A 16190-nucleotide genomic window follows, 5' to 3' on the forward strand; every position below is an offset into this window, starting at 1 on the left:
AACGTCTTCCCAAAGCCCCTGTTCCAGTGAACCTAGGGGCAGAGTCCCAACACTGAACTCTGCCTGCCCGCCATCGCCCCTCCAGCAACCCGTCTCCCATTCCCGTCACATCGACGTGGAGTGGGTCTTCCCTGGAGTCAGGGCTCACAGAGCATGAGAGAGTACCATCCTGGGGTCACCTGAAGGGTGTACACTAACCAGAAGCTCTGAGCTAACAGCCAAGAATGCAGACCTCAAATTCTCATCGTCAGTTCAGCGTCTGCTGATGAGTATTTGGCACTAGCTGGAAAGACGAAGGTCTAATCAGAATCTGGGAGCTGAGGCAGATGTCGTTAAATCAGGACTGGTATTTGCAGCTTATGATTCGGTGTGAAATGCAGAAAGCAGGAATAGAGAGCCACACCTCAACATGCTGCGGAGCTGGCGAGGAACCCTTAACAACCACAGATAAACAAACGCAGGCACATCAGCCCGACAAATACAAATTCTTATTAAAAAAGAAACAGAGCTGGTCACGTCATGGCGACAATGGGCACTTCCACCCTTAAGCGACTTTTCACTACAGGCAGACTTCCTGCTCCATGAAGACTGCTCTACGCCTGTTCTTCCCAATCCTCAGAGCTTCATAAGAAACCATTTATCCTATACAGCCAGCGAGCACACAGCCACAGTCTAAAGAATGCTCACGGCAACAGGAAACGTGCATCACTTCAAGGAAACCTCGCACTGTCCCCTCAGACTCCATGGTAACTCAGTGGAGCGGGGTCAGCCCTCGGCAGCCAGCGAGCCCGGGGTGGGGGTGGGGGTGGGGGTGGCTGGGGTGTGAACACTAACACTGCACAGAGAAGCAGGGACAGCAAAGTCTCCAGAGAATCCTTCTATTTATTTAACTGGGTGAGCACTCAGTAATGCTCCAAAAACGGTGCCACAAAAGCAACTTGAACAGAAACCGACAAGAAGCTGCGGTGCCAGTGGCCACAGGGCGCTGCGTGGGCACAGAGCATCTGCGTGGGGGCCTGGGCGGACAGGGCGTCGGGGCAGACCTCAGACAGACAGGGACACGAAGCTGTTGTACTGCTGGATGTTGCGCTTGAGGATGTCGGAGCACGGGCCGAGAACGCGCTCGAACCGCGGCCGGTCCAGCTTGACACACTTCAGCGGGCCGCGGGCCACCACAGTGGCTGCACGGGGCCGGTTCATCAGCAGAGCGATCTCGCCTGGAGGGGAGAGGCGGCTGAGGGCGGGCGCATTCCCGGAACGCTTTCCGAGATGCACCCTTAGAGCAGAGAGAGAGAGACCCACAGAGGGCACACGACATCCGCACTTCAGGAAAAACCACCAAACGACAGGCGTGGACAGGAACGTAACTATTAACTGAGTCAAGGTCCAGCTCTCTGAGAGCCAAAAACTAAGTAAAAACTGAAACGCAGGAGAAGGAAAACGGGAGCGGGAAGGACTGTGGTGCGTGCTGAGGAGGGACTTCACCCTGAGGGACCCACTTACCAAAGTAGTCCGAAGGCCCCAACCTTCCCACTTCCACAAACTCTTCGTTCTCTGAGCGCCGCTGCAGCACGGCAGCTGAGCCCTGCGATGGGATCACCAAAGAGCAACACACATTAACACGGCCAGCTCCTGGGGGACGCGCTAAACGCCCTGTTCCACTTTAGAGCGCTGCCAAGAAAAAAACATTCAGCAGCTATTTCAAAGCTTCTGTGTTCACGTGACGAAGAGGACTGGGAAGCCAGCACAGGCTTGCCCTCCATCCCTGGAGCTCCTGCTGGGGGCGCTGCGCATCAAGCCGAGGGACTGCCAGGGTTCGGACTGCGGCAAGAAACGGCGGGAGGAGGGCCAGACCCAGGCGTGCTGCCTCTTCGCGAGCAACACACCAGCCCCTCCAGGTACTGTCCCTGCCTGCTGCCTCACTGTGACAAGAGTTCTGTCTGAGACAGAAACCCCGGGGCTCAGAAGGTTCCTGCCCGGCCCTCCTCACTGAGACTTCCTCAGCCCCGGCAGCGTCTCCTGACCACACCCCCAGCACACCAGCTGTGTGGCTCTCCATGTCCCCGGGCACAAGCATGTGAGACACAGGAAAACAGACTTTAAAGACGGGAGCTGGGCCCCTTATCGCCAAACGGCCCAAAGGCACGAGTTTAACAAAAATGTACATCACCTCACAGTCTGCAAGCTGAATGGTAGAGTTCTGTTTGGCCTGTATAAGCAAGATTAATTTGTAGATCAGAATCTGGCTAATACCTCCCACAATTCTGATTTAAACTCATTTAAAATGTGGTGGCCAAGCAGAAAAACAAATGTCAGCATTTCAAAGGGAATGATAACCTTTAACTGAAACTGTCAGGTGACCTTAGAACAGAAGCTGTGACTGAGACCCAGTGCCCCCTTCTCCCTCCGGAGCTGCCCCGTCTTTACCTCTAAAATAATGAAGAACTCATCACCCGGCTCCCCCTGTACCACAATCTTCTGCCCGTCTTCAAACTGGACTGGTTCCAACGCATCAGCTACCGTGAGACGCTCCCACTTGTCCAGAGATTCTAAAAGACAGATATCAAAACAGTTTCTCTGTGTTATTTGGTATTGCTAAAAATTTCAGAACAAAAAGTATAAAAAAGTCAACTGAAACACTCCAGTGTGGCTCAGATTTAACCTGGCACCTGTCTTCAACTGCCTCTCTCTCAGCAACACCCCCTGTCACTCACAGGTGGCCCAAGCGCCCTCTTGAATTCAGGGGCCCAGGAGCCAGGCTAATCTACACCAACTGCATCCAATGGGAAAGGAATGAAAAGAATGTGATCATTAAACATTGCCAAAGACTGCCATCAATGCAACTCAAACCTGCAATTACAGAACCCAAAAAGAATGTTCCAGAAATGCAGAGAAATAACTCAGATTTATTTACAAAACCAACAAGAATAACTAAAAAATAACTTATGTTCCCAAAGGCCAAACTAACACTCGAGACACTAAAAAGTAATAATTTCTGAGAAAGGAAAAGGGCACAAAAGTCAAGTCACTGTAAAAAGCAACGATTCAAGACTGTGTGACCTTATGAAACTCACCATTCCCTCCCAATGAAGAGCAGATTGTAATGTCTCCAAGTCCACATAAGAGATCCCATAGCAGCACCTCCGATTACGCTGCTCTGCATTTCCTCAAACTTCTAGCATTTTTTCAGAGAAAGCCAATAAGTGACACCAAACCTTTCCACAGAAGAAACACATTCTTGGCAACACTCACTCTCTTGAACTGAAAAAACTCATTGACAGAGCAACGGAGGCCAAGTCCCAGAGATAACCGGCCGTCTACCTTCTGGAGGACACGTCCAGCCTCTTTATCCTTCCAGGAAGGATCAGTAGCACTGATTTCTAACTAAGAGGGCAGCCATCCACTAGCAAATTAAACACAAGCTGAAATTACTTCTTAGCCAAACATCAGCTCCACATTCCCGTGTTTTTTGTTACTATGAAAATACATGGATAACTCAAGCAATCTTTATGAAACAGAATCCACTTCCTTAAGCATTACTAACACTTCAATTTAGCGATTCTCCATGCAACTTTCCAACTTACCTAAAATAGACACTTTACTAAGAAACTCCTCATACATCTTCCGCTTTCTCAGTGTGCTTCCCTGTAAATGAAAAAAAGAAAGTCAGATCTCTAAGATGTGTAAATCACATAATGCTGTGGAGTAAGAAATGTTGTTTCAGGTAAACTGACAACAGTCAGTCAGAGCTTGCTTGTTTTCTCCTGTTGAAGACGGTAAGGTCTGTGTTCAATAAAAAGCTCTCAGTAACTTGCTCCTAAAAGGAACACCAGGTATATGGCCAAAGAATTCATCAAATATGGAAATGTCAAAAAAGCAAATAATCAGTTCTCCCAAAAAAAAAAAAAAAACCAACCCCAAGTAAAGCTGAGTATACTTCCAGCTCAGGGTCCTTCTCCACAACCCCAATCCTCCACACAAAGAAGAACTCAAACTGCTACCATAGAAACGTCAGAGCAGCATCCATCAAGCCATCCGTGTGAGGACTGGCTAAGGGAAGACGCGCTGACCAATGGAGACAGTTCCAAACATCAGCTGACCACTGCATACACACCCCGTGTCTGTCTCCCATATTATTTCAGCCAAAGTTCTGTCCTAAAATCTCTGTCGCAAACGGTGTAACGGGTAGTGCTAAGGCCAAGCAGTCAGTTGTCACAAGCATTGCCATCTTCCCGCGGTGGTGCTGTTGACCGCGAGTCACACAGCCTGGACGGTGGCTGCACCCACGTGCACGGGCCTCACCATGAGGATCCTTCTGTAGCTGTCCCGGTCAATGCCCCACAGTTTCACGTTTGTCTTGGCCTTGACCGTGGCCGCTCGAGGGGTCCCGTAAATCAGAGCAAGCTCCCCGAAGCTCCCTCCTTCCCCAACACTGGTTGCCCATTCATTGTTGACATAGACCTAAAACACAAAAGCACTGGTTATCTCTACATATACGAATACATACGGATTAAAAATCCGCACACTCTTTTAAAAAGGTCAGAATCCTGAACTGTGTTGTAGAAAATAAAATGTTACCTTTCCGGAACACAACAGAGCAAAAGACCTAACTTCTGACAAGTCAAATATGTTTAGAGTGTCTATATAGCTGGTTTAATTATCTGGTAAGAAATAGGCCCTCAGGAGGGATGATAAGAGCACAAAAGTGAACTAGGCATTAACAATGCTCGTTCCATATTTACTAGGCAAGAGGAGAAGGGATCAGCAGAGATCAGATGGTTAGATAACATCACCGACTCAATGGTCATGACTATAAGCAACCTCCAGAGACAGTGGAGGACAGAAGAGCCTGGTGTGCTGCAAAGAGTCGGACACAACTTAGCCACTGAACAAGTGTCTTTACAGAACCCTGTGCCAGACAGTGTGCTGGTTAATGTTTTACTTGCTATGCCACCGAGTTTCCTAATACTCTTATGGAGGGACAAGATACACAGTAGAGGCTGTATCAAGTCTCCCAGCTGATAACCTGCCGAGCCTCCCCCTGACCTTATCCTGCTCAAAAGCAGGCACACATGCCTTAACTGCTAACCTAGCAAAAGTTCTGAACTATACATTCAGCCAAAGAAATTACCTTTAGAAAGTTTATGTGTCAGTAAAAATGGCCTTTCTTGGTGTCAGTAAAACATCTGGCAAAAGGAATCTAACATACTAATAGTCCTTCAGACACTCTCAGAAGCAGTAAATAACAAGCTGACTTTTAAGATTCTCGACATATTTTTGCTATTATTAAATCTTACATCCATCTCTCCTTGGTCAATCACGTAGAAGTTATCCCCTTCATCACCTAAAAGTGAGGAGAGTAAAAAAGTCAGAAGCAAATTATAAATTAAAAAAGAACAAATCAAACGAAAAAGTCCAATAATATATTTCACAATATTACAAAAGTAATATATTTTACAGTGATATATTTTAAAACTGACCAGGTCATCAGTCATCTTATGGTGAAAATGCCTCTGAAAAATAACTTAAGCAAGCCACTTATATATATAGAAATGTTAACCACTATGTCATCTAAAACAAAAGATACAATAGTGACAACGTATCACCTTGTCACTAAAGAAGAAAATACATGGATTATGAAAACCTATGGAAATATTGAGAGTAAATAAGAAAGGAAAAAAGAGGGAACACCCAAAAGATGAGCTCCATGTCAGTGTGTATGGGCAAAATAAGAGTCAGCAGAAGGTACAGAGCCCTATACAGAGATGAGCTAGATGATGAAGAATCCGAGTGTGTGGCTTATTCCCTACTTTATTTTCCTCTGACTGGTTAATGATCCACATAAACGATATATAAAATATATGTGGCTCTGGAATTCCTTACAAAGTAAAAATGCACAAATTTTCTTTAACAGTTACTATAAACAAAACTATATTGACATTAGGGAAATATCAGTCCCTTACGCAAAGTTTGCCTTTTACTTTTAGCTCAGAAGATTTTAATTAAAGAAATAAGAAAGTCCAACAGTATACCAAAAGGAAGATGTTAGGCTTAAACAGAAAAAACAACTTCACAACTTTAATAGAAGCACTTGCCATAAAAGCGGCCACCCTTACCCTGCTGAATAACAGTCTCTCCAGCAATAAAGGAAACTGGGAACATGGCGTCAAAAATGTCACTGCAGAGAAAGAAGGCTTCGTGTTACAAAACATTAACCTTAGAACTAACAGACCTTAGTCTGTTAGTTAACCTTAGAGCTTCCACATTTTCAGCCTGGAGTGGCACCAGGTGAACAATTACGAAGACCCTTTAAAACGTGCACCAGTGAGGCAGCTAGTTTGGGATCCCAACTGTACCGGAAAAATAGTATCACCTACCTTCTCTCGTTATCATCGAGATGTGAAAACAGTACGTTCTTTTCAATGGCTTTAGCTAAAGCAGCCATTGTCTTATAATCTTTCGGTATAACCTAGGAAAGAGCAGAAAGTCCAATGACCATTCACACATTCCATAAACCAAAACAACTTCATGACTGCAACCGACATTTCAATGAGATGTCAAGCTACCTCAGGTATTTAGACAAGGCTGATTTGAGTCAAGTGTTTTCAACACAACACTCTCACACTATCTTTGACCCACAAATCCTGACTCTGAGTGAACAAACACTGACTGATTAATCCCCTCTGTCTACAACTAGGCCTGCACTGAAAGGCTGGTGTTTGGTGCCTAGTCAACAACCAAAGAGACAAACCAAAATCACCGTACCCAAGGTCATTACTGAGGCACACCTAAGCATTTTATGGTAACTGGTCATCTTCTAAGGTATGATCATGTACTGTTAGTCTCACAACCTCTTGCCAGCCCAATTATCTTCCCCCTTCAGGCTAATCGCAAAACTGGAAATGGCAGACTGGCTCTGAGAAAGAGCCAATGCAGATGAATGATGCTTACAGAGAAAAGGTTAAAGCCACATGGACGAGAGGACATCAAAAAACTGACACCACGATTCAAGACATAAAGTACTGCCTGGTCTTTCACTGCAAACCACAGAAAAGAAAAGCCCCCCAACTCAAGTACTCACTGTTCTATAGTCACTATAGATACTTCCTCTGATGGCCTATTACTGCAGAAACCTGCTCCCCAGTACCCAGGTAAGCGCAGGATGGAGTACGGCCCACCCCGTCTGTGTTCACTACTGGGAACAGCGGATGTTCATCAGAGGAGACATTCCCGCGTGCAGGTACCTTCCGAACATAGGACGCGGCATCCTCCTCAGTGTACACCTCGGCACTGATGGCCCCGCGTCGCCGCCGGCCCTTCACCACAGGGTTGGGGGGCGGCGGGGAGATTTCATCCTCCCGAGAGTCTGCACGGCTGCCTGCTTTCTGCAGGTTCTGGATCTGCTTTGCCTCCTCCTGAAAAATTACAAATCTATAAAATGAGACCCTGCATCGGTGCTCTTCACTGGCGTTCTCCTATTCTAACGACAGTCCTTCTCAGTCATAGCAAATCTCTCCTTATCAATGTGAAAGTTAAAGGGCAAAGGCCAATCATGAGTGGGAGAAAATGGAGAGTCGAATTTGAAGACAAATACTCTGAAAGGGTTATACTGCTCCTCAGATGGTGATAGACGCTATTCTAACTAACAAACAAGAAGCCACTACAAGGGCACATAACATGCAAAACTATATACTCATTGTAGTAATAAACTGACAATGATCGGTAATGCACTCAACAGTAATAAATTCCAAAACAAAACCCTGGGAAATGAGCGTGAGATCCCTGCCTCGCCCAGGCATGCCATCTAGGAATATCACTCAGGCACAGCAAAGTGACAAAACAAAGTCTAGACTATCAGGTTACTCCATTAACTCAATACGAAGTCTGCGGACCTGCCACGCCACATCTACACTAGGCGAGGGGAACACATAAAACAGTACGAGAGAGTATTGAGCCTGCAGGATTCATGCTCAACAAATAACGAAATGCGATGGGAACCTGGACTTCAGCCAAGATCAGACATAACGGGCAGGGCTGACACTCGGTTTACCTGTTGTTAACAACTTATTAGACCAATTCATATGAAACCAAGATCACCTATTTAACAATCTTATTTTTCAGATCTAGGACCTTAAATGGAGAAGGAAATGGCAACCCACTCCAGTGTTCTTGCCTGGAGAATCCCATGGACGGGGGAGCCTGGTGGGCTTCCGTCTATGGGGTCACACAGAGTCGGACACGACTGAAGTGACTTAGCAGTAGCAGCAGGACCTTAAAAAGAAATCCCTCTCAGGTCTGCAGTAGAGAATGATTATGACTGACGTAAAACCCGAATGAAACGAGCCAAGAACGGTGAGCTATCACCTCGTTCATGACTCATTCTCCATTCTTTTCCTAAATCAGCCTTCAAACTCTAAATGACAGCATTTACTAATTATTTCTGAAAAATTCTGATAAAAAAGACTCTAAGGAGGTGGCAGCTTTTTCTCCTGCCTGGTACATCAGCCCTGCGTCTGGCATCAAGACAAATCAAAGAACACACAAGTGCAGCAAGAACCATCTAGAACCACCACCACTGAGGCAAGAACAGTGCTTATTTCTACCAGTAGACTTGTGCCCGCTGTTTTTTTTATTTTTTGGAGGGAGGAACCAGCTTTATTTTTCTAATTTCTCTAGATTTTTCAATTAAAAACACAGTAACAAAGGCCTATAACAAAATTAACGTGAATATATTTGCATATTTAGTTACAAATGCACTTACCTGTTGATCAAATAATCCAGTGTGTCTACTGCATGCATGTATGTGAAATTACAGGTTTACAGAGTTATTCATTATACCAAAGCTTTTAACAGCAAAATACTGGAAACCACCAAAACGGTCATCAATGTGGTGATTAAGAAACACCCATTAATACACATCCATACAATGGGTTACCACGCCCACACTGGACACAAGTGTGTAAACACCAGTATATAATGGAACTCAGGCAGCACTTCAGGGAGACAACGGAGTAGGGAAAAGACTTTTCCCTGTCATGCTGAACCACGGGCAAATATGTAACCAAATTGTTTCTTTAAAAATTTTCAAAGAAAACCCTCTTCATTGTTATTCTGGTAATTACAGTAACAGCTAAGGTTTTTCTCATTCCATATTAACAGAGAACTTTAAAACTCAAGTCACCTCAAAGTTTAAAGTTCAAGAGCATAAATGAAAACAGATTCTACCCCTCAAGATTTGTCACTGATATTTCACAAAAAATTCATGAAAAATCTCACAAGTAACCCTTCGTTTGGAAGCACCTTCTATCTAAGTGAATTTTTATTGTCTTGGACAATTCTGAAGTGCCAAGAGCACCGCAGCTGTAACAGTGCTCCTGGGTTTTCATCTTCCACAGCACTCGGATGTCGCCTGATCCTGATGACTCAGAGCCACCGCTGAGGTCACCCATTTCCACCGTGCATCCTGACACGTTTCTATGCCCTTTTTCTTGCTGCTACCATTCTTCAGTCTCCTCACTCCTCAAAAGAACCGCTCCCAGTCCACTTACTGTCAATGCATCCTAGCACATTAAGTTCTGATTCTGCGCCCGCGGCTCACACAACGTGTTTCCACCATCCTCCCTGCCCTGACAGCCATTCTTCCCAGAGGGTGAAGTCGACGTCCCAGCCCATTGACTCAGGGTTTGGTACGTAACTTGTTCTGCTACACCAAGTCCTCTTGTAAGACTGCATTCTGGCCCCTGGAGCATCTGACCCGCTCTGCCTTGAGAACAGCACGCCTTATATGGCTGCTCCTTCCACTGAACCCCAGAACAAGACATGTGCAGCCAAGACAAGGTGGGCTAAGCAGAGAGGGCTGCACATGACCAAGTATCAGGACATCTGGAGTAAACCACTGAGACCCGGGGGTCACGAGATGCTGCAAAAGCTGGTCCCTGTGTGACCACGGCCAAGCTCCCTGACCCCTCTCTTAGCTTTACTGCTTCCTCTGTAAAATGCTGACAATCACCGACCTCACACACATGAAATAATGAGTATTACAAAAGGTCAAGGGCTCGCACAGCGCCCGGCACACAGGAGGCACTCCAAGGTCAGAGTCATCACAATTCCTCTCATCTGCTAACTGGCAAGGCTCAATGAGCACACACAGAAGACAGGACTCGACTACAAACAATGGTCTGAAGTAAAGCGCAGATGCTGTCCATGGACCAACTGAGACAGGTTTCTGGGGCATTTCTTACTGAGCAGTTGAGGGAACCAGAAACGTGAGCCCTGGTGAGCACGGCGAAGAGGTGACAAGAGTGTGACTGCATCCTCAGACATGTAGCTCAACACCCAATGTACAGAAAAATGGCCTGCTCAACAGCCAAAACCCTAGTTTCTCCCATGTACGGGTATCTACATTCAACCTCGGCTAAAGGAGTGCATGCAAATGAGCAAAAACCCATGAATTACACAAAAAGTGGTAAGCTGTGCCTTCTATTAAGAGGCAGAGAGGCCGACACACATCACATCTAAAAATCCCACGAGCACAGAAATGACTTCATGACCCTTTCCTGTCTTCCCTGCAGTCAGGGCTCCCACAGGGCCATGAAAGTACAGGCCCTGAACTGAGCACCACACGCTACACTCCCTATAAAAAGACACACCCTTCATGTCTCACCCACCTCGTCCGCTCAGCAGGCGGCTTCTACTGATGTCCAGAGAGAAGAGGGATCACCTTACAGTGACTGATTTCAGAACCAGACCTCCAGGAACGCACTTCACTTCCAAACAGGGAGGGAAGGCCCCGGGAAGCCTGGCGCTACAGTGCTCCACTACCAGAAACTGCTTAAGTAAGAGAAAAACCAGACTTTCTACCACAATTCCAAAATACCAAGGCTACATTCACTGGGACTGGTTAGGTTTTCCTGTTGTTTTTAATTATTCTAATCATGGTTCAGTTCAGTTCAGTTCAGTCCAGTCGCTCAGTCGTGTCTGACTCTCAGCGACCCCATAGACACCAATTTCAACAGCTTTCCAAGAAAACGGGAAAAAGGGTCCAATCACTGAGCCATCCAAACATTTTTTGAACATTAATAAAACAGATTATTTTACTAATAAATTATGCTGGTTGACAAATTGTCCAAACCAGTGGGGTACAGTATAAACCTTTCTGCAATACAACTAGACAATTAACAATCATACACCTAAGAAAATGCCTCCCAAGTGGTACACAGTCATTATATGCGTTAAGAAAATCTGTAACTTTATCCTGCTGAAATTTCAGGAGCAAATCAAACAAACTACTCAAAACTCTTAACAATCCAAACTTTCTCATTCATCATTTTTTTAAGGGGACTGAACTAAAGCACTGACCCTGATGAAAATGACCACTCTGCTTAGAAAAGCACATACCCATGCTTAGGTCCCACTGACACACACAGTAAGGATGAACAACAATGAGTAAAAACTGAATCTTTTTTTCAAGAGGAAGCAAGTCCTGACCGGAACTGTAAATAAAGTAAAATTCTGACAGCCGTCAATCTTGCTGTCTCTGTTCCAGAGTCGATTTATGTTGGGACGTATCCTACAGTAAAACACACTTGGACAACTCGGAGTTTCTGATACACTTAGTCACAAGCCAGACTCGTATGCTCCAGTACAGTGATTTCAAACGTAGGATAAATCCTACAAGTTTACTTGTTTTGCTGAAGAAAACAGCATTAAATGCTTTCAAGTACTGCAGAAGTTCTCAATTCACACCACTGATGTACTATTTTTATTTTTTAATTTTTACTGGAGTATAATCGATTTACAATCTTGCGATATTTCTGCTAACCAGTGCTGTACTACTTCCAATCAATTGAACCAACTCAGTTATTTTATTTGGTCCATTTTATGTATTAATTAATACAGTTACAAGGAACTATGGTTGGAAAACCTATTAGCCAAGTAAACTGAGCAGAGTAGTTTTGATAAAATCTACTAATTACAAAGTTACAAATTACTACAAATGCATTAACTGCATTTATTTTCTGAAATTCTATTATATTTTAAATGATGATGATGATTATAAATAATTATTTGGTCAGAATTCCTTTTCTTCCCAAAGCGAGGAGATCAGCGACATTCTCCAGCCGTGCATTTATTTAACAGCCGTCAGGGTCAGGGCTCCGCTCCCCCACTTATTTTTACCTTCTCCAGCTTCTCGAAGTACTCCCTGAGGAAGGCCATGGGCCTCTCGGGCCGGGCGGTGCACAGCTGCACGATGGAGTCCTTGAGCAGCGCCTGGATGTTGTGCTTCTGGACGTAGAGCTCGCATTCCCGGAGGCTGCGCTCCTCTTCGCCGGCGGCGGTGCCGGACGCCATGGCTCGCTGCAGGGAAGACAAGGAAGCCTGGGAAAAGACGCACAAAGAGCAAACATCACGCTGGCCTCCAACTTCACAAACTCACCCGGCAACCGATTCACGAAGATTTCATTCTCACTAGGTAGATTTTTTAAATTTTAAAACAGGGAGGTGAGGGCTAGGGAGTCAAGTATCAGGAGAAGGCACATTCTGCCAAGGCAGTGCTGCACCGAGGTCCTGCTGCACGGGGCCCATGCCCGAGAGGCGCCGAATCGGCCGGCCCTGGCCGAGAGGGGAAGTATGAGCGGCTCTCCCCGGCAGGGGCCGGCTGAGGAGTCAGGCAGGCCCCTAAGGGAATTTCATTCAGCTCTCTTCTGAAATCATGCTGACTGGGAAGCGTGCAAAGGGTGAACAGGACAGAGAATTACACGGCGCGCCGCTCAGCGCTGGTGAACGCAAGGACGCACCGTGCGGAGCATCTGACGCCCCTCACGCAGCCCGGATCCCAGGGGAGCAGGCAGACCTCGCCCAGCAAACCACCTGAGCACAGGCTCTTATCAGCCACCACAACCAAGATGGTTTAAACACAAAAGAAACCCCAGGTGAGTTATAAACGCAATGTTTAATCCCAGACTCTCTGTACCGGATTCCAGCCTTAAATGATAACACAATTATCCACTCCTAAAAGGGAAAATCTTTAACGTTATTAATAGAAAAACACCATATAAACACCTTAACAAGTGAACTATACAATATTTGAATAGGGAAATGTTAAAACATCAAGTTTTTAACTCATATGAAGACTCAATAGATAAAGTACATTTAGTGAATTTTAGAGAGTTTAAACTACTTCGATGTGAAGTAAACAAATGCAATATGGGGGGCTAACCTTAGCCTGGAATTCAAAGCTCACTAACCTAACAAAAGAGTGACGCACTGTTCCCCTTCCTAATTATCATGTAATTAAGAAAAAAGTGAGGTCCTCTCCACTCTGCAAGAGAATTCAGTACTAACCCACGTTTTCCAAACACAACGCACACAAAAACCAATGAGATCAAACTACATTTCAAAGGACAAAGAAACAGCACAGTGAAGAGGGACAGTACTATGCTGTTACTCATTGTGTTTTGACAGCTTTCACTGTAAAGGTCATTAACAGCAGACTAATCAACAGACCGTAAGACTGTAAATACCTGACAGGGACATAAATTAAAGAGGCCACAGAAAAAGATCCCTGCTGCGCCTTCAGAAATAAACTCTTACACACACACACACACAAAGGTAACTTTAAGATAGATTTACACCCGCCTCTTTTACAGGTCAGACAACCATACCCAACTGAAAATCCACTTCAGGACTTTCTGCATTAGAAAATATATTGTACTGAAAGACACCAAAATCGGTCAATGAGATCTCTCTGTGTTTCGGAACAGTGAGATACATTTCAGGAATATCAATACATGTTTTCAACTGACCAGAGAAACCATTCAAAGGTCAGGTTTGTGGTAGAAATGAGAGAACTGGGTCCGAGAGGTGATACTGGTCTTCTGTTTGCAACAATGTATTTAAAAGACCAGAAAGAGGACCCTGGAAATTTGGCGGCTTATTAACAGAAATGCCCCAGGGTTGATGCGTTCATCGTGTGAAGCCCGGAAAAATCCGTATTTCATGGTCTTAATTTCTTAATGGAATATAGATTCACTCTGCACTTGTACTCATTTCTAACAGCCTACAATTTAGCTCTCCCTCGCCCCCAGTAATTCAACTGCTGAAAAACGGACACCGCATTGTCTCTCCTAAGAAAACACTGGGATTCGTTCTTCTGGAAATTCAGCTGTGACATTAACACAACGCCGGGTCCAAGGGGTTCGACGCGAGGAAGTACGTCAGACCCTCTGCGAAGGTCGCTGATTCAGGCGGCGGGCAGGAGCCCCTCCTGGGGGTCCTCCTCGGGGACCGCGGAGGCGGCCACTCCCGCGGGCGCCCCCGGCGCGGACGCGCGCGCCCCGAGCTGGGGGGCCCCCGGGAGCCGCGGACGAGCCGGGGGCGGGCAGCGGCGCGCCTCGCGGCCCCGCGGCCCGGGCGCGGGAGGGACGGCCCCATCGCGCTCCGGTCGGAAGGCCGCGGGGCGCCGCCGAGGGGCGGTGGAGGCGCGCGCGGACCGACGGGGGAGGCGGCGGCGGGGCGGCCCCGGGAGCAGAGCGCGGCCCGGCCCGCGGCGGCCTGGGCGGCTGGGGGCTCGCGGGCCCGCCGCCGCCCTTGTGGGGGCAGGGCGAGCGCGGCGGCGGCGGCGGGCCCGCGCCGGGATCCGGGAGCCGGGAGCCGCCCGGGACGCGGCCGCCGGGGGCGCGGGGCCCGCGGCGGCCGTGAGGAGAGGCCGCGCGCGCGGGCGGCGCCGGGGGAGCGGCCGTGCCCCCGCGGGCGCTCCCCGCGCCGCCATCTTGGGTAGGCCCGGCGCCCCTGGGCGGGCGGCGTGGCGGGGCGCGCCGGGGCCCGCGAGCCCCCTCACCTGCGGACGGGCGGCGGCGGGCTCGGGCGGCGGGCTCGGAGACGGTCGACGGGCTCCCTCTGCGACGCCCTCCCGGCCCCGCTCCGCCCGGCGACAGCGGCTCCGCAACGGCGCCACCGGAAACAGCCGCGCCGCAGCCAATCAGCGCCCGGCTGCTGACGTCAATGCGCCTCGCTCTGGCCAGAGCCGTCGCCCCGGCAACCTTAAAGGGGCAGCGGCCCCGCGGGCGGACCCTCGCCCCTCGGCCGCCGGGAGTGGTCCTCCCTCTGCCCTTGCTTCGGTCCCAGCGCGTCCCTGGTCCGCAGCCCCCGGCGCGCGGCCTGCGGCCCGGGGCTCCCGCCGCCCATCGCCGGCCGCCCCTCACCTGGCCCCGTCCGGACGCCGCGAGCACCCGGCTGCTCCGCGCGCTCCGGCCCTGTGCGCGCGGCGCGGCAGCTCGCGTGCCCGCCCGGCGCCTCACTCCCGCCGCGCGCCGCCCGCGCCTTTTCTCCGCGGCCGCCCCCGCGCGGCCCCCGCGGGGCGTCCCGGGGGACAGGTGGGCGGCTCCGCCCAGGGCCCAGCCGAGCGGGCGCGGGGCCGGGGGAGGCGGCAGCTGCGCCGGGGGCCGCGCGCGGGCGGGTGCGGGCCGGGCATCCCGCGCTCGCGGCCTCCGGGCTGCGGCCGGCCATCCGGCCCAGGAAACCCGAGCCCGGCCAAGTGTCCGCTCGGCAGGTCCGGCTGCCCGCCCCCCGCCCGGGGCGCTGAGGCTGGCGGAGGCCGCCCTGCCCCTTTGGGCACCAAGTGCTGGGAAGGACGTTGTGGGGGTCCAGGAGAGGCCCGAATCCCCCTAGACTTTGAAGCGCCCCCATCCTCACCCCTGGCCCAGTGCGGTGAGAAGCGCAAACCATGCAGATGGGCGCAGACCCTCCGACTGCAGGAGAAATCTCAGCCGCCTGCTAAACGGCCCCCATCAGGGACGCTGCGCTGGGGGAGCGGGCGGGGTGGGGGGGGGGCGGTTCTTCACCGTTTCAGCCATTTTTTTTTCCTTCCCAGACTCGGCCCCTGGAAGAAGAAAGGGGATGCAGAGACACAGAATCAGTGAAGGCCCTGGGAACAAAAGCATCCTCGTGTCTGGCTGGTACCTGTTGGACTCGGGGTAGATAGTTCTAGGGCTGCAAGCATGAGCTACACAATGGATTTCACACGTGCATCCGTGGACTTACAGGACGTGAACTTGAGCAAATTCCTGGGAGACAGTGGAGGACAGGAAGGCCTGGCGGGCTACAGTCCATGGGGTTGAACAATTCATATATATAATGAGATACATACTATGAGATGTGTATATAAGATACATATATCATGAATAATTTTA

General features: G+C 49.0%; 1 protein-coding gene across 4 annotated transcripts; it reads right to left on the minus strand.

Annotated features, from left to right (window-relative positions):
- Nucleotides 1-864: 864 nt before the first annotated feature.
- Nucleotides 865-15227, minus strand: PRKAR1A (protein kinase cAMP-dependent type I regulatory subunit alpha). 4 transcript variants are annotated; one of them, XM_088829388.1, is made up of 12 exons: nt 15204-15227; nt 12178-12378; nt 7245-7415; nt 6378-6469; nt 6117-6178; nt 5298-5344; nt 4303-4461; nt 3585-3645; nt 2428-2549; nt 2171-2209; nt 1504-1585; nt 865-1217 (listed from the first exon to the last, which is right to left on the minus strand). In XM_088829388.1, exons 2-12 carry the CDS (start codon nt 12349-12351, stop codon nt 1045-1047), a joined length of 1182 nt encoding a protein of 393 aa, XP_088685514.1. In that variant the 5' UTR covers nt 12352-12378; nt 15204-15227; the 3' UTR covers nt 865-1044. The 4 variants fall into 4 exon arrangements, with proteins under 4 accessions (XP_088685514.1, XP_088685513.1, XP_088685512.1 ...); XM_088829387.1 differs by lacking the exon at nt 15204-15227 and adding an exon at nt 14840-14995 and having other exon boundaries at nt 12178-12357; XM_088829386.1 differs by lacking the exon at nt 15204-15227 and adding an exon at nt 14840-14995.
- Between the last annotated feature and the right edge of the window lie 963 nt (nt 15228-16190).

This window comes from Moschus berezovskii, chromosome 20 (genome assembly GCF_049115385.1).
Source record: "Moschus berezovskii isolate FMDL1 chromosome 20, NW_MosBer_1.0, whole genome shotgun sequence".
NCBI classification, from domain to species: Eukaryota; Metazoa; Chordata; class Mammalia; order Artiodactyla; family Moschidae; genus Moschus; species Moschus berezovskii.

Excerpts from the sequence above, each read along its gene's own strand:
- PRKAR1A (XM_088829388.1), bottom strand. The coding sequence starts at position 12,351 with ATGGCGTCCGGCACCGCCGCCGGCGAAGAGGAGCGCAGCCTCCGGGAA. Across the intron at positions 6,470-7,244 it reads CCGCGTCCTATGTTCGGAAG|GTTATACCGAAAGATTATAA; the intron begins GTACCTGCACGC and ends GCTCTTTCCTAG. Across the intron at positions 1,586-2,170 it reads TTCAGCTTGCAGACTGTGAG|GGCTCAGCTGCCGTGCTGCA; the intron begins GTGATGTACATT and ends ATCCCATCGCAG.